Source organism: Zonotrichia leucophrys, chromosome Z (genome assembly GCF_028769735.1).
Source record: "Zonotrichia leucophrys gambelii isolate GWCS_2022_RI chromosome Z, RI_Zleu_2.0, whole genome shotgun sequence".
NCBI lineage: Eukaryota > Metazoa > Chordata > Aves > Passeriformes > Passerellidae > Zonotrichia > Zonotrichia leucophrys.
The window spans coordinates 24,382,856-24,407,733 of record NC_088200.1 but is presented as its reverse complement, the minus strand read 5'-3'; the positions used below and the strand labels follow the sequence as shown (position 1 = coordinate 24,407,733).

Genomic DNA, 24,878 nt, shown 5'->3' with positions numbered 1-24,878 from the left:
GCACGTCTTAAGGAATTTGTTATGCAGGATGCACTCAGGCTTCACGCCACTCTTAGCCATATAAATGAGACCTAACCCAACAGTTAGTTATCTCTGTGTGCTGCTGTATTTACAGGATTGCAAACAGAGAGCAGAATTGAGTCTGAGGAATCATTTTTCGGAATCACGGGGATTTTTGTCTGTTGGAAAGCAAGATGATGCTGTTAAGAGGCAGAAACTGTTAATAATTAAAGACTTCTGATGTGACTCTTTCAAATCAGTTATGAGTTCTCATTTTTTACTGTTGATACAAACGATGATAAGAGGAATGCTCATTTTATTCAGCTGAAGTGTTTAATTTTCCATAATAACTTGATGTGCTCTAAGGTGGCAGTACTGAATGTCACAGGAACAACAATAAGGAACTAGCATTATGTACTTTGGTTGAAGATACATAGGCAGATACCTGAACGGAAAAAAATTGAAAACCTTAGAACAGATCAATTGTTCTGCTTCACTGTGACCTCTCAATGCAGAATTATGCTGAAATGAGCCTTGTAAACGCTTTGGTAGAAGTGGTTTAGGAGCTATTTTTCAGCCAGCTACATCAGACAGTGAGTGCTTATTTTCCATTTATTTAATTCCCCACTTCAGTTCACAACTGAGGAGTAGTTTGTTCTTCTTCTAAGTACTCTCCTTCTGACCTAACGATGTTTCCAAAGCAGCAGCTTTCAACACCGAGTCCTGTGTCATGCCCAAGAGGTTTGGGTTTAGTTTCTACCTCGTGTCCATAGCGTGCAGTCAAAGGACAGCAGGAAAAGGCGATCCAAAATCAAGGGCAAGTAACGCTTTACAGAGTGAGGAGGCTGAGGGCCGAGATGACCCTCGCCACACCTACGTTTAATACCATGCAATTAAATCACGTATTTTATGACTAGACAGGGTACCAGTGCCCCTTTTTGGTCACAGCCGTACACGTACCTCGGTGCTTAGGCACGCTTCCCCCCTAACGGCGGGAAAAGAGCCAAATTCCTTCCGTTCGGGCCGATTCCCGCCGCGGGAGCCCCGCCCCACCGCCAGCGTGGCCCCCCGGGCCGCGGAGCTGCGGCCCCTGCTCCGTGTCGGTGTCGGGGACGTGTGGGGCCGTGGCACCGAGCCATGTCGCGACACAGGCGGGTCCCGCGGCGGCAGCCCGGCGGGGCCACGGGGGGCTCGGTTGCCGCCGCCGCCGCGGTGCGCGCCCGGGCCGAGGCCCTCAGGGAGGTCGGCGTGGACGAGGAGGTGGAAATGGCGGTGCAGCTCGCCCTGGAGCGGTTCCGGAGCGGGGACGAAGCGGGTGCGCGGCACAGCCGGGCCCGGGGGCAGCCTGCGGGTGTAGTGAGGGCGGGGATGCTGCCCCTCTGCCCGGCCCTAGTGAGGCGCAGCTGGGCTGCTGTGTCCAGCTCTAAGCGTCTCAGTACAGAGACAGGGAGCTACGGGAGGAGGTCCAGTAGAGACCACTGAGCTGAGATGAGGGGGCTGGATCATCTGTTATCAGGAGAGGTGTGGGAGATGGTCCTGTTTAGCCTCGAGGAGACTGAGAGGGTATTTCATTAATGCATATAAATGTCTTCAAGATGAGTCCCAGGAAGGCGGTGCAGATTTTTTGACAAGGAGCAATGGCCATAAAACAAGAAGTTCCACCTCAACATGAGGGAGCACTTCTTTTCATTGAGGGTGTCAGAGCACTGGGAATGCTGCCTGGGGAAAGTGTTGAGTTTCCCCCTCTGGAGACATCCCAAGTCCCGGATGTGTTCCTCTGTCATCTGCTCCAGGCGACTCTGCCTTGGCAGGGGGGTTGCACTGCGTGGTCTCCCTTCCAATCCTAACAATTCTGTGGGTCTGTAACATGGAGATAATACATCAAGATTACTGCCTGTTGCATTATTACTGTTTTTTTCATTATTGTTTATCCTTCTAGAGATGGAATTTCCTTCTAGTTTCACTAGTAGTGAAAGAGCATTTGTTCATCGTCTCTGTCAGTCTCTTGGACTGGTATCTAAAAGCAAAGGGTGAGTTGGGGTACAGTTTTTGGTTTTTAGCTGCAGACCAATGCAATTTCATGACTAACGATAACCTGATTGATGTTTTCAACATACCCTACCATGTGGCAAGGAATAGTATTAGAGAAAAAAGTGTAAAAGTAGACACAGAAATAAGTATCTTTGTTCATTGCTGTATGTGTGCTTGGAAAAACTTGTGACATGCATTTTGGTACAGCTTGCTTTTCCACTTCCACTTAATCCACTTAGTGGATTTAATGAGTCCATTAAAAAAGTTTCACTGTGAAGTCTGGTTTTTTTCAAAGATTTTGCATAGATTCTCATACCTTGACAGATAAAAGTTAACCCAGAGTAGGTTCCTTATTCCTAAAATAGATTTTCTTTCCCCCCCGTCACAGAAAAGGAGCCAATCGATACCTGACTGTGAGGAAGAAGGATGTATCAGATGCACATGCAGTCATGACTTGTGACTTGGCTCTCCGTACGAAGCACACTGTTCGGAGTCTCATTCAGAGCTTTCCTGTCACAAACAAGGAGCGCACAGAACTCCTGCCAAGGACAGAGAGAGGACATGCCTGTGCTGTTGAATCTGGTATGTTCTGTATGTCTTCGATTTGGACTTGCCCTTCAATGCCACTTGAAAAAACCACCTGCAACCCAGTGACAAAACAAACCTTGCTGTTCTGTCCCCTCTTGTGTCCTCTCAGACACCATTAAACAAACACATGTTTGTTTCCTTTTAAGGTCTTTTATAACTGTTATTGTGAGGAACTTGGGAAGTCATATCATGCACATTGTGATGTCTACCTTGTGCTGTGTTAATTTAGAAACTTTGAGCCAATTCCAGCCAAATCTTTTTGGAAGTACATTTGTGAAATGTGGTTTCATAGAAGTACTCTGAGGTGGGATTGAAGAGTCAGTGTTACCACAATGCCATAAGAACACCCTTATGAGAAAACTAGGTTGTGTATTCTGCTTATAGAAATTAATGTCCTTGATAAATCAAGAAGTTTAGTTTTTATTTTTTCATCTCCACAAAATCGATTTGGTCCTTAAGAGACTATTTTCTAGACTTCTTGATTTCTTGAATACAGAAGGGTTTGCTGAAAGACAAACTTCTGATAAAATTGGTTTGTTTTTTTAATTAAAAGAAGGAGTATTCCCTTTTTTTTCAAAAAAGAGTACCTTTTTTTTAAAGCAAGGCTTTCATCTAGATTCTTGCTTTAGAGTTACACTGTGTTTCTGTGTGCATAGATGGTTGTAATGAACTGAAAATACTTGTACAATATGCCTTGTTTAATTGCGTGTTTCTGATACATGGTATCTTTTAGTGCTTCCTTTGCTGTTTTTTTCAATTGTTTCAGTTGGTTAATAGGATTGTTCAATGAACAGAAAGAAGCTATAATAGAAGTACTGAAATGCAATGTCTTAGCAATGTAAGGACTAAGTTAATGAACAGTCTAATAATTGTCTTTTCTGCTTCTCAAGAATTTATTTTTAGTTCCCCTCATCTTTAAGTCTGTGTTTGTCTTGGTACAGCAGAGCTTGAAATTTAGTGTATGAATGTATTAATCACAGTTATCATGTGTATAATTAGTCTACAGAAAGCTCTTAATTCTTCTGGAAAATAATTATCAAGGAACTACAGAGTGGCACTTGCAATGATGGATTTGAAGTAGCTCCCTCAGAAGCACGTTTTTGGCTACTTACGCACTGCTTTCTAGCACATCACGCTGCTGTGTGGGGTCCAGGACTCTTGATGCAGCATGCTTGCATTAGTATGATTTCAGGCAAATTTGTGCAATAACTTAAAGGTTTAACTCTGTAAGTGTGTATTTCTAGGGAGAACTGCAGGTGTGAAATGTGGGCGCAGTTACAAAGGCCACCAAAATACACCTGGCCGCTTTTCTCTGGTTTAGTTTCTCTTTCTCCTTTTGCTCTTTGTAGGATTTTTTGACTTGGAGCAATGCTCTGGAAGAGTCTGGTTTTGTTCAAAATACCTGTGAAAGTAATAACTGTTTTGAAAAATATCTATTTCAAGCACCTCAGGAGGACATGTTGTTATAAATATGACTTCTAAATTGTGATGGGTTTGTCACTTTACCCACAGGGATGCATAAAAGTCAGCAACATTAATTTTTACGTACAATTTTTGAGCTGTGTTTTAGCGACCTTCCTCTGGATCTGTATAAATAAACTTTTAACTTCTCTTTACAGAAAACAAAGAAGTAAACAAGACAAGTGGTCGACTTAATGATGGTATCCCCCAGGTCCCAGTGAAAAGAGGGGAATCAGACTTTGATTCCTTCAGGCAGTCATTACCAGTTCTTGAAAAACAGGAAGAAATTGTCCAAATAATAAAGGACAATAAAATTGTTTTGATTATAGGAGAGACTGGGTCAGGAAAAACTACGCAAGTATGTTTCTTCAATGAAATAAAAAACATAACAGTGTTTATACTAAACTAATGCCAATCGTGTAACATTTGTGATATGGGATATTTTAATGCTATTTAGCATAAAAAGCTATTTAAGGCTTTTCTTTTCCTGTATGATTGAAAATCTTGTGTTCCAATTAATTTTCTTGCTTTTGAAACCCTAAGCCAGTAGACAGATACTAAAAGCATAAATTTTTCCTCACAATTTTCTTGTAGATACAATTTTTTCATTAAAATAATGCAAAATATTGAAGGGAAAGTAACTGTGATGTTTGTATACCTGTTTTTCTTCTAAGGCTCTTTATATTCCTAGTACCCACAGTAATATATTTTTTGTGTCAAAATGAGAGATTATCTGTAGGAGGCTTTTTTTTAGATTTCTCTGAAGCACAAGAGAGACACTGCAAGTTTTTTCTTTAAAAAAAAACCTAAATAAGTTATACTTAGAAATTTATTTTCTACTGATTCAGGTACGCTTGCAGTGATAATCCTAATGAAAAGTCTTTTGCAGTGTGTAATACTGAGATGCAGTTAAATTGTTTCCCTGTACTAACAAAGCTGTGGTTTTCTCAAAGAGTGAATTTGAACCACTTCTCTACAGATCCCTCAATTTATCCTTGATGACTGCTACAAGAATGGAACTCCCTGTCGTGTGTTTTGTACTCAGCCAAGACGTTTAGCAGCTGTTGCTGTGGCTGAACGAGTGGCAGCAGAAAGAAGAGAGAAGATTGGCCAGACAATTGGTTACCAGATCCGGTTAGAAAGCAGGTACTAATGCTGTTTCTAAGTGTCAGTTGATCTTGTGCTGGTATTGTTAATCTTGTGTACATTTAAACTGCAGTATGTTTGGGATGCAGCCCCACAAATTATAGGTGGGATATGTTATTGCAGGTAAGGGATACTCTTGAGAGTACTAAGAGTAAATAATTACACTCTTAAGAGTGAAAATGATGACTTTCTTCCTGTGTTTTGCAGTTTCATGTGGTAGGTTGTCTTACAGAACTGAGTTTCAAGTGCTTTCTATTGATTTCTTCTGCAGAGTGTATGCATGTAAAATCCTTGTCTGATTTTCAGATCAAGTCCACACTTCCTATTTTTTTTTCCCCTCTCTACTTTTAATATGTGTGGATCCAAAAGTTCTGCAAGCTTTGAAGGTAGGTGTGAAGACCAGCATGCTGTAACAAATGTTTATGTAGTCTGAGTTGATAGGAGTCATAAAAGGGAAGACAAATTTGGAAAGAGACTGATGAAGCTGAGCATTATTTATCTGTCTAGTTTGGACTAAATTTACTCTGCTTCAGCTTTTGTGTTTAAAACATGAAGTGATGTAAAAATGGAGATTTCAATATCACTTGATGAATTAGTCTGTAAAGCAGAGCATGAATGGATTGTGTGGGGTCTTTACATCTTTGTGCTCCATAGGCGGTGTCATTTCAAGGAAGGGCCAGCAGTTGGGACATGAGTGACCAGAAGATGGCAAAAGGTTGTGTTGCTCAAGTGAACAAAGATAACACATAGCTGTGAAAATTAATGTACTTGAGCAACAAAGCCACAATAAGAATTCAAATGTGTGTGTGAAAGCTCAGAAAGTATTAAGAGATTAGATGAGCTGGTGAAGATGTATCACAAATAAGCTGGATGATTAATATATGGAAGTACTATGCTGACAGAGGAAGAGCAAAGTCAGATCAAAATGGAAGAATTACTGGAAACAGTGCAGAATATCCACCTAGAAAGGAATCAATACATGTAATCCAGAGAAAACTAAAAGGGGGAGATAACAATATTTTGCGTTGTGGACAAAAAAAAATCTGGAGTGGAGATGTTTAGAGGTGTTTATAGTAATACAGCACAGAAGTATAATTTTTAAAGTTTTCTTAACTGCCTTCCAGAGAAGAGCTGTGGAGTACAGTACAAAGGAACTTTTCAGCTCCTTTTGCGTGGCCAGAGGAAGTAGTGACAATTGCAGTTTTTATTGGGGCAGCTAACTCTGCCCCAGATATAGAATTGTAACATTTCAGTATTTTGACCTCCTGAAAAACCAGAGTATCAGCAGATTACTTTGTGATTTAGTCAGCTGTAATGTATTGTGTCTTCAAGGCAAGGCTTTGGGAGCCGTGGGGTGGTGTCTGTGAGAAGGTGCCAGAAGCCTCTCCCGTGTCTGACAGAGCCAGTGCCAGCCGAGACAGACCTGCCTCTGGCTGAGGCTGAGCCCATCTGTGATGGTGGTAGTGTCTCTGGACAGTCGGGAATGGGTAGGAAAACCTGCACAACAGAGGCAGCAGCTGAAGGAGAGCAATGAGAGAATGTGAGAGAAGCCGCTCTGCAGACAGGAAGATCAGTGCAGGAGTGGGGGAGGTTCTCCAGGTGCCAGATGCAGCCCATGGTGAGGCAGCTGTGTCCCTGCAGCCCATGGAGGTCCATGGTGCAGCAGGGATCCCCCTGTGCAGGACTTCATGTTTGGGCAGGTGCATGCTTGAAGGAGGCTGTGATCCACTGGAGGTCTGTGCTGAAACTGGCTCCTGGCAGAACCTGTGGCCCCGGGAAGGGAGCCCACACAGAAGCAGGTTTGCTGTCAGGATTGTACCTGTGGGGGTCCCACAATGGAGCAAGCTGTTCCTGAAGCACTGCACTCTGTGGAAAGGGACCTCTCCTGCAGCAGTTCATGGAGAACTGCAGCCGATGGGAAGGTCTTGTATTGGAGAAGCTCATGGAGGACTGTCCACGAGAGAGACCCACATTTTCCTTCTTGGCCCTGTGAGTCTTGGTGTGTTTCCTCTCCCCTACCCATGAAGAGGACAGGTAGAGTAGCTGGGGAGGCAACTGGCATCCAGCTAGGCTCATCCCACCACATGTAGTCAAATGCAAAGGCTATATCCAGGCATATGCTGAGGAATTGAAGCTTGGTTTTCCTCATGGAATTTTCTAGTAAATTGAATGACATGCAGAGTTTCTTCATAGTTCTCTTTTACTTCCTTATTTATTAAAATTTGAATCTTATTTTTTCAGTTAATCTATTGTCCATAGTTTTGGGGCAAAAGCACTACAAATTGTTAGGAAATGTCTGGGAAAAGGCATGGTTTCAAAACAAATGGTGTGCGTGAGTCATTTGGGGAGAGAACTGTAATTCCTCTTCCTGTCAGCAGCTGTTTTAGTTTTTGATCTATGGAAAGCTAACTACCTTTAAATGGTGCAAATCCCCTGAGTTGTCTCTGTGATGTGTTCCATAGGGTTTCTCCAAAGACCCTGGTAACATTCTGCACTAATGACATGCTCCTTCGCACGCTGATGGCAGGAGACAGCACCCTCTCCACTGTGACCCACGTTATTGTGGTGAGCATCCTGTGGTCTTTCACGTGGGGTGGAGCAATATGTATTGCTTTAGAAAATGAGGTCCTCATTTTTTAAATTTAAATTTACAAAGGGCTTTAGGTGTTTTTGTCTGGTAGAATCTGAATCAACTTTAAAGACTTCCTGAGTCCTTAGAGTAGTATGCATATTTTATGGATTTTGGTGTTTTTCTGTGCATTTGTGTTTTTTCCTATAAAAATATTTTATTTTCATGCCAATGATTAGTTGTGGAATTGGGAGGAGTTGAGGAGGACAGAAGTGTAAATTTTTCTGGACTTCCCCTGTTCCTCAGAAAATCTTTAGGGAGGTTTAGATTGATGTGGCTCAATACGATCATGTCAGAATTTCTGTTGTCATGTATTTGTTTTAGCAATATCAGGTTTTCAGTCCGTTTGTTTGCCCATATATAATAATATAATGTGGAGGCCAGTTGCTAGCAAATTACTCAGGTGTGTTCATTTATGATTATGTTAGTATTCCTATTGTGGAATTTAATAAGTAAGAGGAACTAGAATGCTTATGGCAAGACTTAAGTACTGAAGATTAAAAGAAAACATGCTAAGTTTAGATGCCTACCTGTTTATCAAAGCATAAAAAAAGCATGAGAATGATCTATACATTCTTGATGTCAGCCTATAAACCTTGTATTTGAGCCATTGTTTCATTCATTCATAATACAAAACAAAACAGAGGAATGACAAAGGTGGTTATTCAGTTATGTGCCTTAATTTATAGGCTTTGTGTATGACTTGTCTAAGCAATCTCTGTGTTTTTCTGATTATGTGGTGTCACATTTCTTTAAATGCTCGTCAGTGGTGAAGTGAGAATTTATTAAAGTAAGATTTGTAGGATTTGTGGTTTGTGGCATTTTCTTGAAATTTGGCTTCAAATACAAAATTAGAGGTGTTTCAGATATTCACTTTGGCCTCTGAAATTAAGGTATAGAGCTTCAGCATTACAATGCACTCAGCTCTGATAAAAACTTTTTGAATTTTTTTTTTCTGATAGAAAGCATAAAAAACCCCCTTTTTTAAAAACCCTGTTACTTAAACTAGACATACACATTTGAAGCCTTTGTAATGTGCAATCAATTTTTTTTTAAAAAGTTCGTTTTTGTCAGAAGTCGTTATCTTGAATCTGTGAGGTTTTTTTATCTCTCCTTTTTTCTTTTGTTACAGGATGAAGTACATGAGAGGGATAGGTTTAGTGACTTCCTGCTAATAAAACTGAGAGACGTGCTGCAAAACCAGAATAATTTAAAACTAATTATTTCTAGTGCTGCTTTAGATGCAAATCTCTTTATTAGGTATTTTGGAAGCTGCCCAGTAATACATAGTGAGTATTTATCTTAACTCTTAAATCTGACTGTACCTGCCCTGAGACTCACAGATCTTACTAAACTGTAGCAAACTATTTTGATTAAAGGTGCATGATGAATACATTGAGAGTTACAGGAATCCTTGTTCTTTGTGTAGTCAGATTTCTTGTTTCTTAACTATTTTCCTAATTCAGAATGAAGTGTTTTAGTCACTGGGAGTTCTGTAAATGCAGGTGTGTCCTGCCCCCTTCCACTGTTGATAAAGAAGTAGGAAAAGGTTATTGAAGTGTTGTCTTCATGCTGATACAGGACTTAGGAGCTACATGAGTGTGATGTATATTAATACACTCCAGTAGATTCTTATTCTTCATGAGAGTTGTTACTGGTTATTGGATAAAACACAGGTAACTGTACCTGTTCAGTTTAAAAATACAGGCATAAGCAGCTTGGGTTTCATGTTAAAATCACGTGATTCTTTGATTTTAAGCAAATTAGTAGCCATTCATCTAGGTAAATATTCAGAAAAGGCATCTAGTTTCTCTTAGTTTGTGTTGACTCAGTTACCTGCAGTTAGATTACATTCAAATGCAAAGAAATTACCATTATTGCTGTTTTAATTTCATTTGACAGATCTTTAGTAGAGGCAAAATACAAATGCATGGGGGATTTTTGTGGGTTTGGGGGTTTTTTCGCCACCCTCCTTGCTTGCAGGTTTTCTGCATGGATGACCTCATCTGGCACCTTACAGTCCTCTTAATTTTTCAACAATAATGTCCAAGTTTAATGTGTTTTGAAAAGTAGTTTTTAAGATAAATGCTTTATTTGACAGTCAGGTAGACTCTCTGCATGTCAGCCTTTTTTTAAAAAATCTCAGCAGTTTTAGGAAACAGGTGGGATTGCTTACTGGTTTATTTTAGCAAATGCTTGTTAGAAGGAAATCTCTTTTCCCCTTTTTTTGCAGGTGGAAGTGTTTATTTCTAGTTCCCAATTTTGAATTTCTGCCTAGTAGAATAAGTCTTGCAACTTATTGGAGATGGGAATCTGGAAATGACACGTGATTTCATGTTCTCTGAATATTTTTTGCCTCAGTTGCGATTGTTGTGTGGCTTTCCAGTTTACTCTTTTTGCAGCTTCCTATTCTTTCAGATTGGTATATTTGTGTTGGAAATTCTGATGACAGTCTCTCCAGTTTACCACAGTGCTTATGCTAGTTATGCAGTAAAAGCCAAGAGCAATTGAAAATAGGGTTTTTTTTGTTTTTGTTTTTTGGTTTTTTTTTGTTTTTTTTTTTTTTGTTTGTTTGTTTGAGAATTTGAGAATTAAAAGAAGCGGCTGTTTCTGTTAATATAGTGAAAAAGGTTTGATTCTTCTTCAGCAATATGGATGACAAAATTCTGACCACAGAAACCAACATTTTGTAGTCATGGATTGCTGTAGTACACAGAGTTTGTTATCATTGTTGGAATACTTCCTCTGTGACAACTTTGAAAAGTATGTGAATTGTGGATTGTTCTTTCTGAAGGAAAATCCTAAGTGACCTAAAGTCAGTCTAAGGGGCAAGAAATCAAAATGTAGAGATTTTAATTCTTCATGCAAAAAGCATCCTTTAATGTCCACAGATAAGGTCTAGAAAATAGTAATGTTGACATAGAAATCAGGATAAATTATTAGAAGGTAAAGGCCACTGGGATGTCTCATCTGTCAAGAAGTACTCCGTAAACAAAGCTCAGCTTTGCTGAATTAGTTGAGGACATGGAGATAAGTCTATCTTCTCACATACTTCTCATGAAAAGAAAGTAGTTCAATACAAAGATGTACTGTCTCCATGTGGAACCTTGCAAAAACTGTATTAATTGCTTATTAATTAATTACATTTTTAATCCAGGTGGCAGGCTTACATGGCAAGTTCTTGTTTGTAACCCTAAACAAAAATGGCTGTTTTCTTTTTCTCATTTAAAAAAAAAATTATGGGTAATAACTGTCAATGTTATAATCATCAACATCTCTTGCTATAACACTTGATAAAATTGAAGAGCTTGGTGAGAAACAAGATGGCATTTTACATTGGAAATGTTTTGTTTTGTATAATTTTGAGAAAAATAAACTCCAATGAAGATAATTTAAAAATAAATATATGCTGTAAGTGAAGCTAGTGAATATATAATCTTTAATGGATTTTTTATACTTTTAGTCCAAGGGAGACCTTTTGAAGTTAAAGAGATGTTTCTGGAGGACATTTTACGAAGCACTGGGTATACAAACAAAGAGATGGTGAAGTACAAAAAAGAGAAGCAGCAAGGTTGGTGGACTGCTTAATTGCAAGGGTTAGCAATGAGAATCATTGATTGATTGAACAAACAATTGACAGGATTATTTTCTGTTAAAATTCCAAAGTCAGAAGATTAAATGAGGTGTGGTAAGATGGCAGCAAGTATCTTTAAGCTCTCAATATTTACATTGTTGAAATAGTTTATGCAATTAAAGAAAAAAATGGTGTAGAGTTAATGTAACTGGGGGCTTTGACTAAAGAAGCATGGGATGCCCTGTACCTTTGGGTGTAAATTAAAGTGCAGCTATTAAAGCAAGCAGGATTTTGTACATTTGCATGAAATGTACAAGTCATTCCTTTTAGTAACATTTTTCACTGCTTTCTTCTGGTATGGATATATTTTTTGTAAGTGTTAACACTCTTGAGCTGAACATAACTGGTTTTCAGTTGATTAAGTAGATACTGCTTCAGAAGTTTTCCTGGCAACTGAAAGTAATGATCCCAGTGATTATTTTAAAAAAAGTTTTTAAAAAACGCAAACCTCAAAGGTATATATATAACATACAGTCCTAACTGGATATTTATTACAATGCTCAGCTCTGATCACTGGGAACAGAAAAGTTTGGTTAAGACACTGGTGTTTTCTACTGTTTCTTGTGTGCAAAAATAAGTTGTTACATGCAGGGACTGTATCACTTTTCTTTAGCATTCAATTTCTGGAAAAAGATCTGGGCTGAGTTTGTGTGAAAGGTGATTACTTAAGGAAGATTGTTGAATGCAGTAGTTTGGACTAATAGAGGCTTGGGAGGTTAAATCCCAAAATGGTAGGTTTTGCCTTGTTCTTACAGCCCTTGTTTTCAGTGGTGCACTTTGGATACCCTTAAACACGTCATTTATCTTGGACTATTAGTAGCATTCTAGATTAAATAAAAGAGGTTGAATAGGTAAAACTTTGACCTGCTGTAACTGTCTTTTTTAGTAGAAAACAATGGATAATAAAGATGACTCTAAAATTTTCTTGGTGAATACTTTGCATTCTAGAAGAGAAACAGAAGAGCACTCTTGCTGAGTGGTGTTCAGCTCAAGAAAGCACGAACAAACTGACATCTCGGAGACAAAAATCAGTTCCAAGGGCAAATGAGGAGTACAAATGGTTGGATGAGGGTGGTGACACTGTCTTCAATCAACTGGTAAGTTTTTTCTTTTGTTGGAAGAAGTGTTTATATTTGTGTTGTATTACTAGCCATTTAAAATCTGTTTTCTAAAGATAGTTCTGTAGAGTCTTCCAGGATATTAATGTATTTTACAGATTACTTTATTAGGAATAACTGCTCTAGTTACGGTGCTTGTATGCAGCTTTTCCTCCGTCAAATGGCTCGACTGCCGTTGTGTTAGTACTTGCATATGGCAAAATCAGTGCATTAACTGATACCTGAGTGTTGGATTTCTGGTTGCTGCTGGGAAAAATAACCATTCAAATTCTTTGTGAGTAATGTATGAGAATAAAGACAACTCTTGGAAGAGATTAATCATTCAATATTGTTTTTATCTTCAGACTGAAAAAGATGTGAATTGCCTTGAACCATGGATAGTAAAAGAAATGGATTCCTGTCTTTCTGACATCTGGTTGCATAAAGATATTGATTCATTTGCTCAGGTGTTAAATCTTATTTTAACTGAAAATGTCAGTGGTAAGTTTATTGTGTTATTACATAATAAAAAAAGTAACCTCAAATTTACTTAGATTTTTATGGCTACTTTTATCTCCAGTTTCAAATGTTGTTACCTTTGCCTTCTGATACCTCCTGAAAAAATGGTTAGGGCTAGCAGAATTAATGAATTGTTTAGTTAGTTGTTGTTTTGAAGTATTGGCAGAAGTATGTTTCTAAGACAGTGTGGAATTCATATGAACTGACTGCAGAGATAAAGTGAGGAAACAAATTCTCTTTGGGCTGGAATTTGAAAGCAGTATTTGTACTGCATTTAGATGAAGAAATAACATTTCTGTTGGGTTTGCTGATTTTTATTTTTTTACTTCTCAGTTGATTATAGGCACAGTGAAACTGGTGCGACTGCTCTGATGATTTCTTCAGGGAGAGGCTTTTTGAGTCAAGTAGAACAGTTGATCAGTATGGGAGCAAGTATCCACTGCAAATCATCTAATGGCTGGTAAAAACAAACAGAGAAACCAAAAGATAGATTTATTTGTCAATATAGGAGAGAGAAAGAAACTGTTTAGGCTGTAAAAGCTATAGTTCCTAGGGCAGAGTGATAAGTTAGCAAATTAATTTAGATGTTAAAGAATTTTCTAACTCCTGTTAATGACATTGTTTTCTGTAAATTCTAAATTGTATTCTTAATTACATGATCTTGATTATGAGCTATAAACTTTGTTTCAGTAGGTGTATTGAAGACACTGGTTAGCAGAACAACTGTAATCTACTGAATTGGACCAAAATGTTTGGCAATTCTTATTTTCATGGAGTTACCTATATCAGAAGATCTTTTTGTGATGTTTCTAAGTCTGTTGTAGTATATAAAAGTATTTGTGAATGTGTAAAACTCAAGTTTTGTGGTCATGAAGTATGTCTTCATATAAATAGGGAAGTACAGTAAATAATTGTAGTATGGAATGATAAGAATTAGAATTCCAGGGGTCTGATATTTGGTGCTAACATTTGAAAAACTTGGGAAGGAATGCAGTTTAAAAGTAAAACGGTGAACTGCATTGTGAGAAGGACAGACTCTGAAAGACATGAAATAGCCAAATGCTTTCCCACATTTTAATGCAAAACACCTGGGGTGTGACTTTTTGAGATGACTTAAAGGCTACTGCAAACAGATAGGCCTGATCTCTGCACGTTTTTGTGGGCTTTTTAAGGGAATGGCATATATTCTTCCTCCTCCTTTCCTTGTGCATGTTTGCAGGTACTCCTGTGTAAAACTGACGTTCTTTTGCGGTAAAGAACCATAGTTACCTACAAGTCAGGTAGCTGTTAACACCTATTCAAGCACTTTCACGTGGAAAGCTGCAGATCCAGCAATATCAGTACTGATAACAATAGGGAAATGGGTACAAAAGTCTGGTATCAATTGCCTCGTCTGATGTGCTACTCATATTCATCTTTTGAAGGGAAAAATCGAATAAAAATACTTGTGCAACTCTTTCAGGATGGCTGTGGACTGGGCTAGGCGCTTTGGACAGACAGAGGTTGTGGATCTGTTGGAATCCTACAGGTAAGCTGTAACTGTTTTGCAGATGGAGTTGCATAGCATAGTGAAGGGAAACTTGAGGCTTGTGTTCTTTTAATCAGAACAGGTTTTAGCTTTTCATGCTGTAAAATCTGGACTGAATAGGAGTACCTTTTTTTTTTAAGAATAGGGATATTTCAGAAACAACAAAAAAGTTTGTACTCAGTATCATATTGTTTATATTTGCACAACTTGCTAGTTGTGCAATGTACTATGTACCATTTTATTTTCACATGCTTACTTTGGAAACAAATCTGTCGTGTTTTTATCTGTGTATTTTTATACACAGTAGACAGATTAAAGAAGCTTTACAGAAGTAATGTGTACACTAGGCCATTCAAGAATGATTTTTTTATTAACTTACAGTTATCATAGTTGAGGTAGTATTTTGTAAAGATTATATTTATTATAATTTCTCTTAGTGTAGTTTCTGCTAGTGGGAAATTTTGGGTGAATACATATCTCTTAAATATTTTTCCTTGAACAGATAAACGAGAAGTATCTTTATACTTCCATTAGCTTATGGTTGTGTTTCAATGAAGTTTAAGAAAAGGAAAGTTAACACGAATAAATGAGGTGGCATCCTTTCTTGGGTTGACATTTAAATCAGTGGGCAGTAATACTATGGTGATTCTCTTCTGCTACACTTAAAAATTAGAATTCAAGACCAGTAGTCATGTTGGTCTTGATCTAAGTTTGAGTTGATTGCTGAATTCAAACCCGAAGGGACAGCCTTGACTCTGGTGTATTTTTCTATTACAGTGCTTCATTTGGATTTGGAAATCTTGATGAAAGTTCCCTGGTCCAAAAAAGTGGTAGTGACCTTAGTGCAGAGGACAGAGAACTACTGACAGCTTATCATCACAGTTTTGATGATGAAAAAGTGGATCTGGATCTGATAATGCACTTACTTCACAGCATCTGTCATAGTTGTGATGCGGGTAGGTAAATATCTAACTAGTTGTGGATTCAGCTTCTGATTAATCTTGTTCTTTTATCAGCAGTCCCCAAAAATTAAAACCTTCTGAGTGCTAGTCTACATGGCATCAACATGTATTTGAATTTTCTATTTAACTCTGCAAACCCACTTCCTTTTTTAGGAGCAATTTTAATATTTCTTCCTGGGTATGATGAGATAGTGAGCCTGAGGGACCGCATTCTTTTTGATGACAAGAGATTTGCTGATAATGCTCACAGGTAAAACCTTTAGTCACTGTGGCTTTTCATTGCTTTTGTTAAGGATCCTTACAATGTTCTTTTGTGTTGCATTAGATACCAAGTTTTCATGCTTCATTCAAGTGTGCAGACTTTGGATCAGAAGAAAGTGCTTGAAACTCCACCTTCTGGCATCCGCAAAATTGCAAGTATTACAGGACTTTGTCAGATGCTACAATGATCTATTTTGCTGTTGCTTTTACAGTTACTATAGTTTTGGTGGTTTTGGTTTTTTTTCTTTGCAGATTCTTTCTACTAATATTGCAGAAACCAGCATAACAGTCAATGATGTCGTGTTTGTCATTGACTCAGGCAAGGTGAAAGAGGTATGGCTGCCTTAAATTTTCAGAGTGCGATTCTAAAACACATGGTGCATAAATTTTGGAGAACTTTTTTTTTTTACTTTACAGTAAAGTGAAAAAAAGCTTTTACTAGGTAAGAGCTAGTGCCCGTCAGGCAACAGTCCTCACTGAAAAGTTTTGACATCCATTTGTTTTAAGACAAATCCTGTAAATAGCTAGCTGTCTAAAAACCTTGTAAAAGCTGATATAGGTTGATGTATTAATGTATCTTTCTCTTTTGCAATTTAGTATTTCTGCTGGATTTTTAAAACAAGTCCTCATTTTAGACCACCACCTTCCTGAGACTGAGACAGCGCTGAGAGTTCTTTTTGTCCTAGTATTGTATCAAGTCCAAAAATAATCCATTAAGTTTTTAAGCAGTTTTTTGGTGTGTTCAGTGCCCATTCCTAATTACTTTTTCAAGAAAAGTGAGATCACATAATGAGGCAATTTAAGACCTAGTGTATGGCTTTGAAAATGAAATTGGATTTCATAGGCGACATACATTCCAAATTTCTGAAGTTCTCATAAAACAAACTTACTTTTGTAATTTTACATCAGTCTAAGAAAATAAGCAGGTAATTTTCAAGTGAGATAAAAAGGAAAACTTTATTCGGTACAATAATGTATTTTTACTTGCTTTATTTTATCTCAGAACACAGATCTGACATACTTTTTACTGACTTGCAATTACCTATTGACTAGAAAATGTGTATTTCAAAAACTGTGTAGCACTAAGGTACTGCAAAGGAGATACCATCATAAATTCACTCGAAACTGAGAAAATACCTTTGTGCCAGAAGTTGCTGTGTATATATTACTGTTTCATACTTTTTAGAAAACTTCTGTTGGTAATCTAAATAACTAGTAACTTTTATTTCATGTACCCTGTTGAGTTTTCAGTTTATATTCCTTTCTTTGTTTTTCTAGAAGTCTTTTGATGCATTGAGTCGTGTTACAATGCTAAAAATGGGGTGGATTTCAAAAGCCAGTGCTATCCAGAGAAAGGGCAGGTAATAAATGCCTCATCCTGGTTTCCATTTTGCAGATATCTACAGTCCTTTATGTTTAGAATATAGCATACAACATAGTAACTGTTTCTAGCCTAGTCCAGTGTTGTTTTGGATAATGGCCAACACTTGTTCTCTGCAGGTGAGTACTGGTCAGTATGTATTTCCTTGGAATAATTTCCCAAGTTGTAGAAAGTTGATGTTCAGGCATTTCCTGAAGGTGTAGGTTGTTTTCCCTTATTATGTTGTTCTTCTTCCTCTTTCTGCCATGTAGCACCACCAGTCCCAGTGTCCATTAGGGTGTTTTCACATCTTGTCTGTGGGCAGAGGACTGACTGCCTATATCACTTTCTCCAAGCTATCTGTGACATAACAGGCCATGATTATATTCTTCCCAACACTGTGGGTGAGGGCTCAGAAGCTTATGTAGCAGCAAGTGCCTGTTTTATCAATCACATTGGCATTAGGCTGCACGTATACACATGTATGTATATGAATGAGAGAATTTGCTGTCTCACATGCACTCACAAGTTATTTAACCTTTTTTCTACCTTTTACTTCAAAGGTCATCTCTGTTTAGGGGATGTGAGGAGAGGAAATGAAGTTTGCAACTGATTTCCTTACAACAAAGCATGATTGAGATTTGGACTGGTTTTACATTAGCAAAAAACCCACAGCACTTTACTTTAGATAAATCTTGTTTTTCTTCCTCCAGATTTCTCAGTGTTGGGTAAAAATTTCAGTAAAAAATTGCCACACTCTCAAAAATAATCCATGATTGGAAAACCCTCACTTTGCGTGTGACTTATAACACTTTCTTCATAGAAGTGCTTCTGCTTTTCCATTCTGAGTTTCTGTGGCTGTTTGTTGGCTTTTGGTTTTATTTTTAGAAAGAAACCTAATTTTCACAATTTCCCATATTTTATTTTCAAGGGCTGGGCGCTGTCAGCCTGGAGTCTGTTTTCGTCTCTTCAGCAGGCTCCGATTTCAGAATATGTTGGAATTTCAGTCTCCAGAACTTCTCAGAATGCCGCTTCAGGTGCATGTTCAGTTAGAAATTATAACTTAAAAAAATCAAATGTCATCAAACCATACTATTAATTGCAACAAATCATGTGTTTGGGGGTTGTTTCCAAATCTTGGTGATCATTTTAGTTCTGCCTTTTAACTTGCAGGAGATTTGTTTGTACACGAAACTTCTGGCTCCAATTAATTGTCCAATTGTAGACTTTCTCATGAAAGCTCCTGATCCTCCACCTGCTGTAACTGTGAGAAATGCTGTGCATATGCTTAAGGTCAGAAAAGGAATAGATTTAGATGGTAATTGTGTTTGATTCCAAATTTGTGGTGTAGCAGTCTATCTTACTGATATCAGTTTGTACTGAAGCTGTTTTTAATTACTTAAGGATGTTCTGAATTTTTGTTATTGTTTGTTTTCATTTTGTGTGTGGGGATGTGTTTTTCCATGTCAAGGAAAGAGAATGCTTCAAAGTCTTGTCTCTGTTAATAGTTTGACTTGCTTTATTAGTGTTTGGAAACAAGACTAGTTAATGTCCACTATTCACATCTTCTCTGCTTTCACTGTAAATTGATTTTGTCCACTGTACCCAGCCCCCTCTCTGTTTGTTTGTTTATAAACAGACCATAGATGCCATGGACCCTTGGGAAGATCTTACTGAGCTTGGTTATCACCTCACTGAATTACCTGTAGAGCCACACCTTGGTAAAATGGTGTTGTATGCTGTAGTTCTGAAGTGCCTGGATCCTGTCCTGACCATTGCCTGTGCTCTTGCCTGCCAAGACCCCTTTGTGCTGCCCACGCTGGCCTCCCAGAAGCGTGCGGCCATGCTGTGCAGGAAGCGTTTCGCTGCCGGGACCTTCAGTGACCACATGGCCCTGCTCAGGGCTTTCCAGGTAATACTTCATTGCAGAGAGTGCTGATCACAGTAGATCACCCAATCAAGGCAAATAATGTAGCACTCTGCTTGGACGTAGAGTGATGGACAGTGATTAAGTCCTTGGAGAAGACTTTATTTTTGCCTAGTGCCTTTGCTGTGTATTGGACTCATAAATTTGTGAGGGAACACTTTTTGTAGTATGTTTCGTTGACATTTTCAAACCTTAGAAAATTCTGAATGCTCCAACAATATGCCTCTTTACATCCTGCTACACTGAACTTCAAATCATGATATTAATGTAATGATCTTTATTTATTGTTTTAACTTGACATAATCATCATTGTAATGAACACGTAAGGAGAACCTAATTCTTGAACAGAAAAAAGGAACTGGTTTAATACATTTACTTTTAGAGGGGGTTTTGCATTCATTTTATTGACATAAATGTAATCTTCCATAAAAACGCGGTTTTTAGTTTTAGCCTATCAAGTTAATAGGCGAATGTAAAAACATTTTCAGGCATGGCAGAAGGCACGCAGTGATGGCTGGGAGAGAGCCTTCTGTGAAAAGAACTTCCTATCCCAAGCCACAATGGAAATCATTGTAGGAATGAGAACACAGTTGCTTGGCCAGCTTAGAGCCTCAGGTAAAGAACTTGGAAAAGTTTTAATTAAATGTTTAATGTTTAAATGTTGTTTTAAAGTCAAGCATATAGAAATTGTAACAAAAATCATGTTCGCTGGTGTAATTTTCCTTACTTAATTTGAAATGCACCTTTATGTACACATTCATGCAGGGTATGGTGTAGATGAGGAAGTGTGTCTGATATAACTGAAAAACCCTCATTTCCACTTGTCCCAGCATTTCATGTTTTAATAAATTATTCCCATAGGAAATGTCGTTCTGTTGTAGAAAACAGTGATATTCTGTGTTAGTATGAAACCTCTTATCAGGAAGGATTTCAGTGTAGTGGTTTCTTCCTGGTGATGTTAAGGTTGGCAGTACAACAGGTTGAAAAATGCAATAAATAATTGTTTATTTCACCTTTAGTTTGTAACTCCTTTTGACAACCAAACACCAGCTAACATGGCGCTGATTTGTCTTGTTCTTTTGTCAGGTTTTGTGAGAGCCAGAGGAGGAGCTGATATTAGAGATGTTAATACTAACTCTGAGAACTGGGCTGTAATTAAAGCTGCCTTAGTGGCTGGGATGTATCCCAATCTTGTGCATGTAGACAGAGAAAGCCTGGTGTTGACTGAACCAAAGGAGAAGAAAGTGCGATTTCATCCTACCTCTGTTCTTGGTCAGTCTCAGTATAAAAAGGTAAAATCACTTTAAATTCATAGTTCAAGAAAAAGAGCACTAAAATCTATCACATGTTTTAGAAATGTCTTTTTCTAGTTGTCAGTACTTTAAAAGCAGTATGGGCATTTAACACTACAGCTTTAGAAAATACTGTTCTACCCAGCTGATAGAATTGGAGCTGATTCATTTTTCCATTGTTTCAAGTAGTCCTTTCTCTAGATGGAACAAGGCAAAATGGCAAAAAAACCACTCCAGTTATAAGATTGTTTTAAAAATAGAATTATCCCTACTCTTAAAAGCAAGAAGTTCTTCTCTGAAACTTTTTTTTTAACATTTGTTTTTAAAGCAAAATATTTTATCGTGATAATGTGTGAATCTGGTTGAATTCTCTCACACTTTTTTTGCATGTATATTTTTATATGTATATAATTATACGTGCATTTATTTCTCAAAAGATAGAATCGTGGAATGGTTTGGGTTGGAAGGGACCTTAAAGCTTATCTCATTCTAGCCCCTGCCACAGGCCAGGGACACCTTTCTCTCTTCCAGGTTGCTCAGAGCCTCACCCAGTCTGGCCTTGAACACTGCCAGGTTGAGGCATCCACAGTGTCTCTGGATGAAATGAGAAATATGTTAAAACTTACATTAATTACAGTAAACAGTGTAATAGCCTAGTCTTACCTGCTCTTGCACAGATTGCCCCAGCAAATGGACAAGCTGCAGCCATCCAGGCCCTCCCTACAGACTGGCTTATATACGATGAAATGACAAGAGCTCACAAGACAGCAAACATCAGGTGCTGCTCTGTTGTGACGCCTGTCACCGTGTCCCTCTTCTGTGGACCAGCCAGGCTGCCAAGTAATGCCTTGCAGGCATCTTCATCCTTTCGAGGTACACTGGAGTCTGGATTTGGAATGTTTCCACTGGTATACATTAGTGTGTGACATGGAAAGCTTATTTTTCAGTAATATTTAATACATAATGGTTGATTCTGAAAACAACAGTGTTATAATTCCTGTAGCTATTCAGGAATAGTTTGTAGGTTCTGCAATAAATCTCTCAATTTTGGGATTCCTTACATTTTCAGGTCCATAAATTACACAGTTCTGGGAGTCTCAGCAACTACAGTATAGTTTGTAAGGAAAGAATGCAGCCACAATGTCTAATGATAATAATGATACTGAGATGTGTAGTATGTATGTTCTTTTTCTACAGACTACTTTATTTGATACATTGAACCAGATTATTCAAACTGAATAATTTAGAAATAATCGATGTGGCAAACAAGTCATGTTGCTTCTAGCTGACACACGCATTTTCAAGATATGTTCCACTGATAATTTTTTTTGTCAATTAACTGTACCATAAACTGTAAGTAATAGAGAATATATAGAATTTTTTTTTTTTTTCTTATTTGAGTCCTGTTGAATTGGAAGCAAAAATAACTGCTGCTAGTTCTCATAGTTGGAATCAAACTAAAAGTCCAACTTATTTCTGAAGCTTTCCTGTCTTGCTTTTAAACTGTTAACCTTAGAGAAGTGTTCATGCTGATTGAATTGCACTTCAGAAAAATAAGGATTCCTAATCAATAGCCATATGTATATTTTTTCCTTACTAAGTCTTTAAATCTGCTGTTTTACTAGGAAATAGAGCCACGTGTGCTTTTGCAAACAGCTTTAGGCAAAAGTTGGGTAGTGGCTTGTGAATACTGGTGAGGGTACATGAGTTGAGTCCGATCATATCAGTACAGGTTTTTACATAGTAGGACCTACAGCAGGTCTGGCTACTTGATTGCTGCTATCTGGAGTAAAGACTTTTCAGTGTGTTTGCAGAAAAGAAGAGGTAGTTTTACAAATGTTTACATTTTAAAGTCAATTTTAGAAGGGAAAATATTATTGCTGTTAATACAGTAGTGTTAGTTTCTTTGTATATAAGTAGAAATAATACTAATAATAATACTTTTGTCTAATACTAATAATAATACTTTCATCTTTAATTCAGGAGGAGGGGTATCTAATGATAGCAGTGACAGTGAAATGGAGGACAAAACAACTGCTAATCTGGCACTACTGAAGCTGGATGAATGGCTCCATCTCAAACTGGACCCTGAGGTAAGTAAGAAATCAGTCCTAGGTTTGCTTCATGTAGAATTGTAAAAAGATATGAAAAGATTTTTGTAACATTTCAGTAGCCAAGAATTTTCTCTAAGAATGTCATGGTCCATTTGGTCTCAAACTACATACTCAGTGATTTAACCTTTACTTCAGGAGCTCATCAATAATTAAAGGACTTCAATCCCCTTTGGCACAGAGGTGTCTGTCGCTTGAACTTGTGTATTCAACATCCAAGTTGCAATGTTTCATAACCTATCACCCATACCTTTCAATTATTTTACCTGTGAGCAAAAGGAAAGTGTCGGGGCACCAGGGTAGCTATAGATCCAATGGTGTCAGGAACCCACGTCTTAAGAGAGGAACCCACTTGCCGCGGCAAAAAGTCCAAATATGGACCACACTGGACAAATTTAGACCAGCCTTTTTTTATTATTATTACATCAGCCTCAGAACATTGTTAGATGTTAACAGCATGCTGGCCTAATGGAAAAATGCCCCCAAAGGTGGGGTAAAACGGAATGACATAAAACCATCTCAGTTTAGATTTCAACCAATCGCACCAAAACAGACATATTGACAAGCTTTCCATCCAATCCTTATAAAACATACGTAATAGTAGTTAGAACAAAGACTGGTTCATAAAAGACAAAGAACAGAGCTCTATTCACAGTAACCTTCTAAAGATATACATTAAATAAACTTGTTGCCATCCTAAAGCCAAATCTACAAAGTCCTATTGTTATTTGTCACGTCTACTGCTTGGGAAACTTTTCTGCTGTAACAGAACTTCGGGCCACATCCTGAGGCCTAAATACTCTTTTTTAACCATTTCCTAAAAACCCTCTAACTTTATGGATTCCCACATTTCCCCCTCTCTGTTTGACCCAGAATCTTTCATTTTCTTGTCGCTTACTACTTGCGTTTCATAGCTCTACTGTAAAATTTCTGCTTATTATCTATTGGAGACCTATCTGCACTAAAGCACTGCTACATTACGGCACAGCAACTTAATGCTGTGATGGTCCCATCCTTGAAAGAGATATGAATCATGTTTGGTAATAGTTACAAGTCATTGTTCAAAAAACTCTGGTCGATTCCAAGGTCTTAATTCAAAACCTTCGTTCATGTCTATACCTTCATCTACTGCTTTCGTGAGATTCCGAACACTCTCTGTGCTTCTACTTCCTAAATCTCCTGCTTGTATGACAAAAACTTCTCGGACTGTTTTGTTCATCATTCGCCGAACACAACAAAGTACACAAGGTACCACTATACATATCAGTATTAGAACACCTAGTACATAAAGACCTATCTTGCAAAGTTGCCTTAGCCAAGGTGCAAAACTCCATTTTTGAAACAAATCATCCAACCAGGAATCTCCATCTTCTTTAATTTGGGCTGTCAGATCCTTCAATTTTTGAATGCTTTTGTGAATGGATTTAGAATGGTCAGACAAATTCATACAACACAATCCTTCAAATTCCTCACAACCATGCCCTTGTGCCAGTAAAAGAAAATCAATGGCTGCTCTGTTTTGAAGAGTAGCATGTCTAATACTATCAACATCGGTCAACATATCACTGATTGCAGAGGATGTGGCATTAGCTTGTTTGCTCAGCCAACATCCAACTCTATCTAATTGTCTCAATGCCACTGCTGAGGCCAATTGGGGTAAAAATATACCTGCTGAAACCCTTCTGGCGGCATTCCAAGGCATAAAATCACTCTGACAGTTCTCATCATAATGAGGAGCAGCTCTCATTTTCCTTTGTTTCTTTTTCATCACTGCTTTGGCAGTGGGGGCAATTATGGTGAGCATACCAATGCTACAAGGACCACCTTCAAGGTGAGCTGGAATACCTTGCCAAGCCCTGTCTCCGCAAATGAACCAATACCCTTTCGGCAATTGCCGTGGATATTGATCCGTCTCCGGAAACACATCCCAACTATTTGAAATATTACACCAAAAACTCAAATTTTTATATGCAAAATAATGAGGAGTAACACTAAACTTTGGGGGATCACCTTTTCGCCAGGCACGAGTCATAAAAGTAAAACAAAAATCCATGGTCAAAGAACCAAGGATTTCCAATTCTTGAGGTTCAGATGTTGCCCTGAGAAGTTTTTTGGACCAAATGTTCCAATTGAAAGAGGGATTGTTTCCATTGTCAATTCCACCTGGCCTACCATTGGATTGTTTTTTGACCAAAGGCAACTCTTTCACTGGAACACCAACCAAACAGGTTGAAAAAGGCTTTTCTGGTTCTGAATTAGACAGACATATAGTATCTGATCCGGCAGCCTTGGCTAAGGTCACCCAAACATTCGTTTTCGGTTGATCCACAGG

The 24,878-nt window shown here is 38.1% G+C and overlaps 1 protein-coding gene across 1 annotated transcript in view; it reads left to right on the top strand.

Moving 5' to 3' along the window:
• Positions 1-1,137: 1,137 nt before the first annotated feature.
• Positions 1,138-24,878, top strand: part of YTHDC2 (YTH N6-methyladenosine RNA binding protein C2) — a 32,686-nt gene continuing 8,945 nt past the window's right edge. The window contains exons 1-24 of the mRNA XM_064735494.1: positions 1,138-1,315; positions 1,940-2,030; positions 2,420-2,613; positions 4,239-4,438; positions 5,060-5,226; positions 7,689-7,791; positions 8,988-9,144; positions 11,319-11,426; positions 12,438-12,586; positions 12,952-13,087; positions 13,439-13,565; positions 14,568-14,633; positions 15,411-15,589; positions 15,749-15,845; positions 15,921-16,008; positions 16,109-16,189; positions 17,135-17,217; positions 18,148-18,253; positions 18,390-18,509; positions 18,856-19,128; positions 19,632-19,758; positions 20,230-20,435; positions 21,113-21,308; positions 22,419-22,528. Of these exons, the coding sequence (XP_064591564.1) occupies positions 1,138-1,315; positions 1,940-2,030; positions 2,420-2,613; positions 4,239-4,438; positions 5,060-5,226; positions 7,689-7,791; positions 8,988-9,144; positions 11,319-11,426; positions 12,438-12,586; positions 12,952-13,087; positions 13,439-13,565; positions 14,568-14,633; positions 15,411-15,589; positions 15,749-15,845; positions 15,921-16,008; positions 16,109-16,189; positions 17,135-17,217; positions 18,148-18,253; positions 18,390-18,509; positions 18,856-19,128; positions 19,632-19,758; positions 20,230-20,435; positions 21,113-21,308; positions 22,419-22,528 (3,342 nt within the window). The remainder of the gene's footprint in view (positions 1,316-1,939; positions 2,031-2,419; positions 2,614-4,238; positions 4,439-5,059; positions 5,227-7,688; positions 7,792-8,987; positions 9,145-11,318; positions 11,427-12,437; positions 12,587-12,951; positions 13,088-13,438; positions 13,566-14,567; positions 14,634-15,410; positions 15,590-15,748; positions 15,846-15,920; positions 16,009-16,108; positions 16,190-17,134; positions 17,218-18,147; positions 18,254-18,389; positions 18,510-18,855; positions 19,129-19,631; positions 19,759-20,229; positions 20,436-21,112; positions 21,309-22,418; positions 22,529-24,878) is intronic.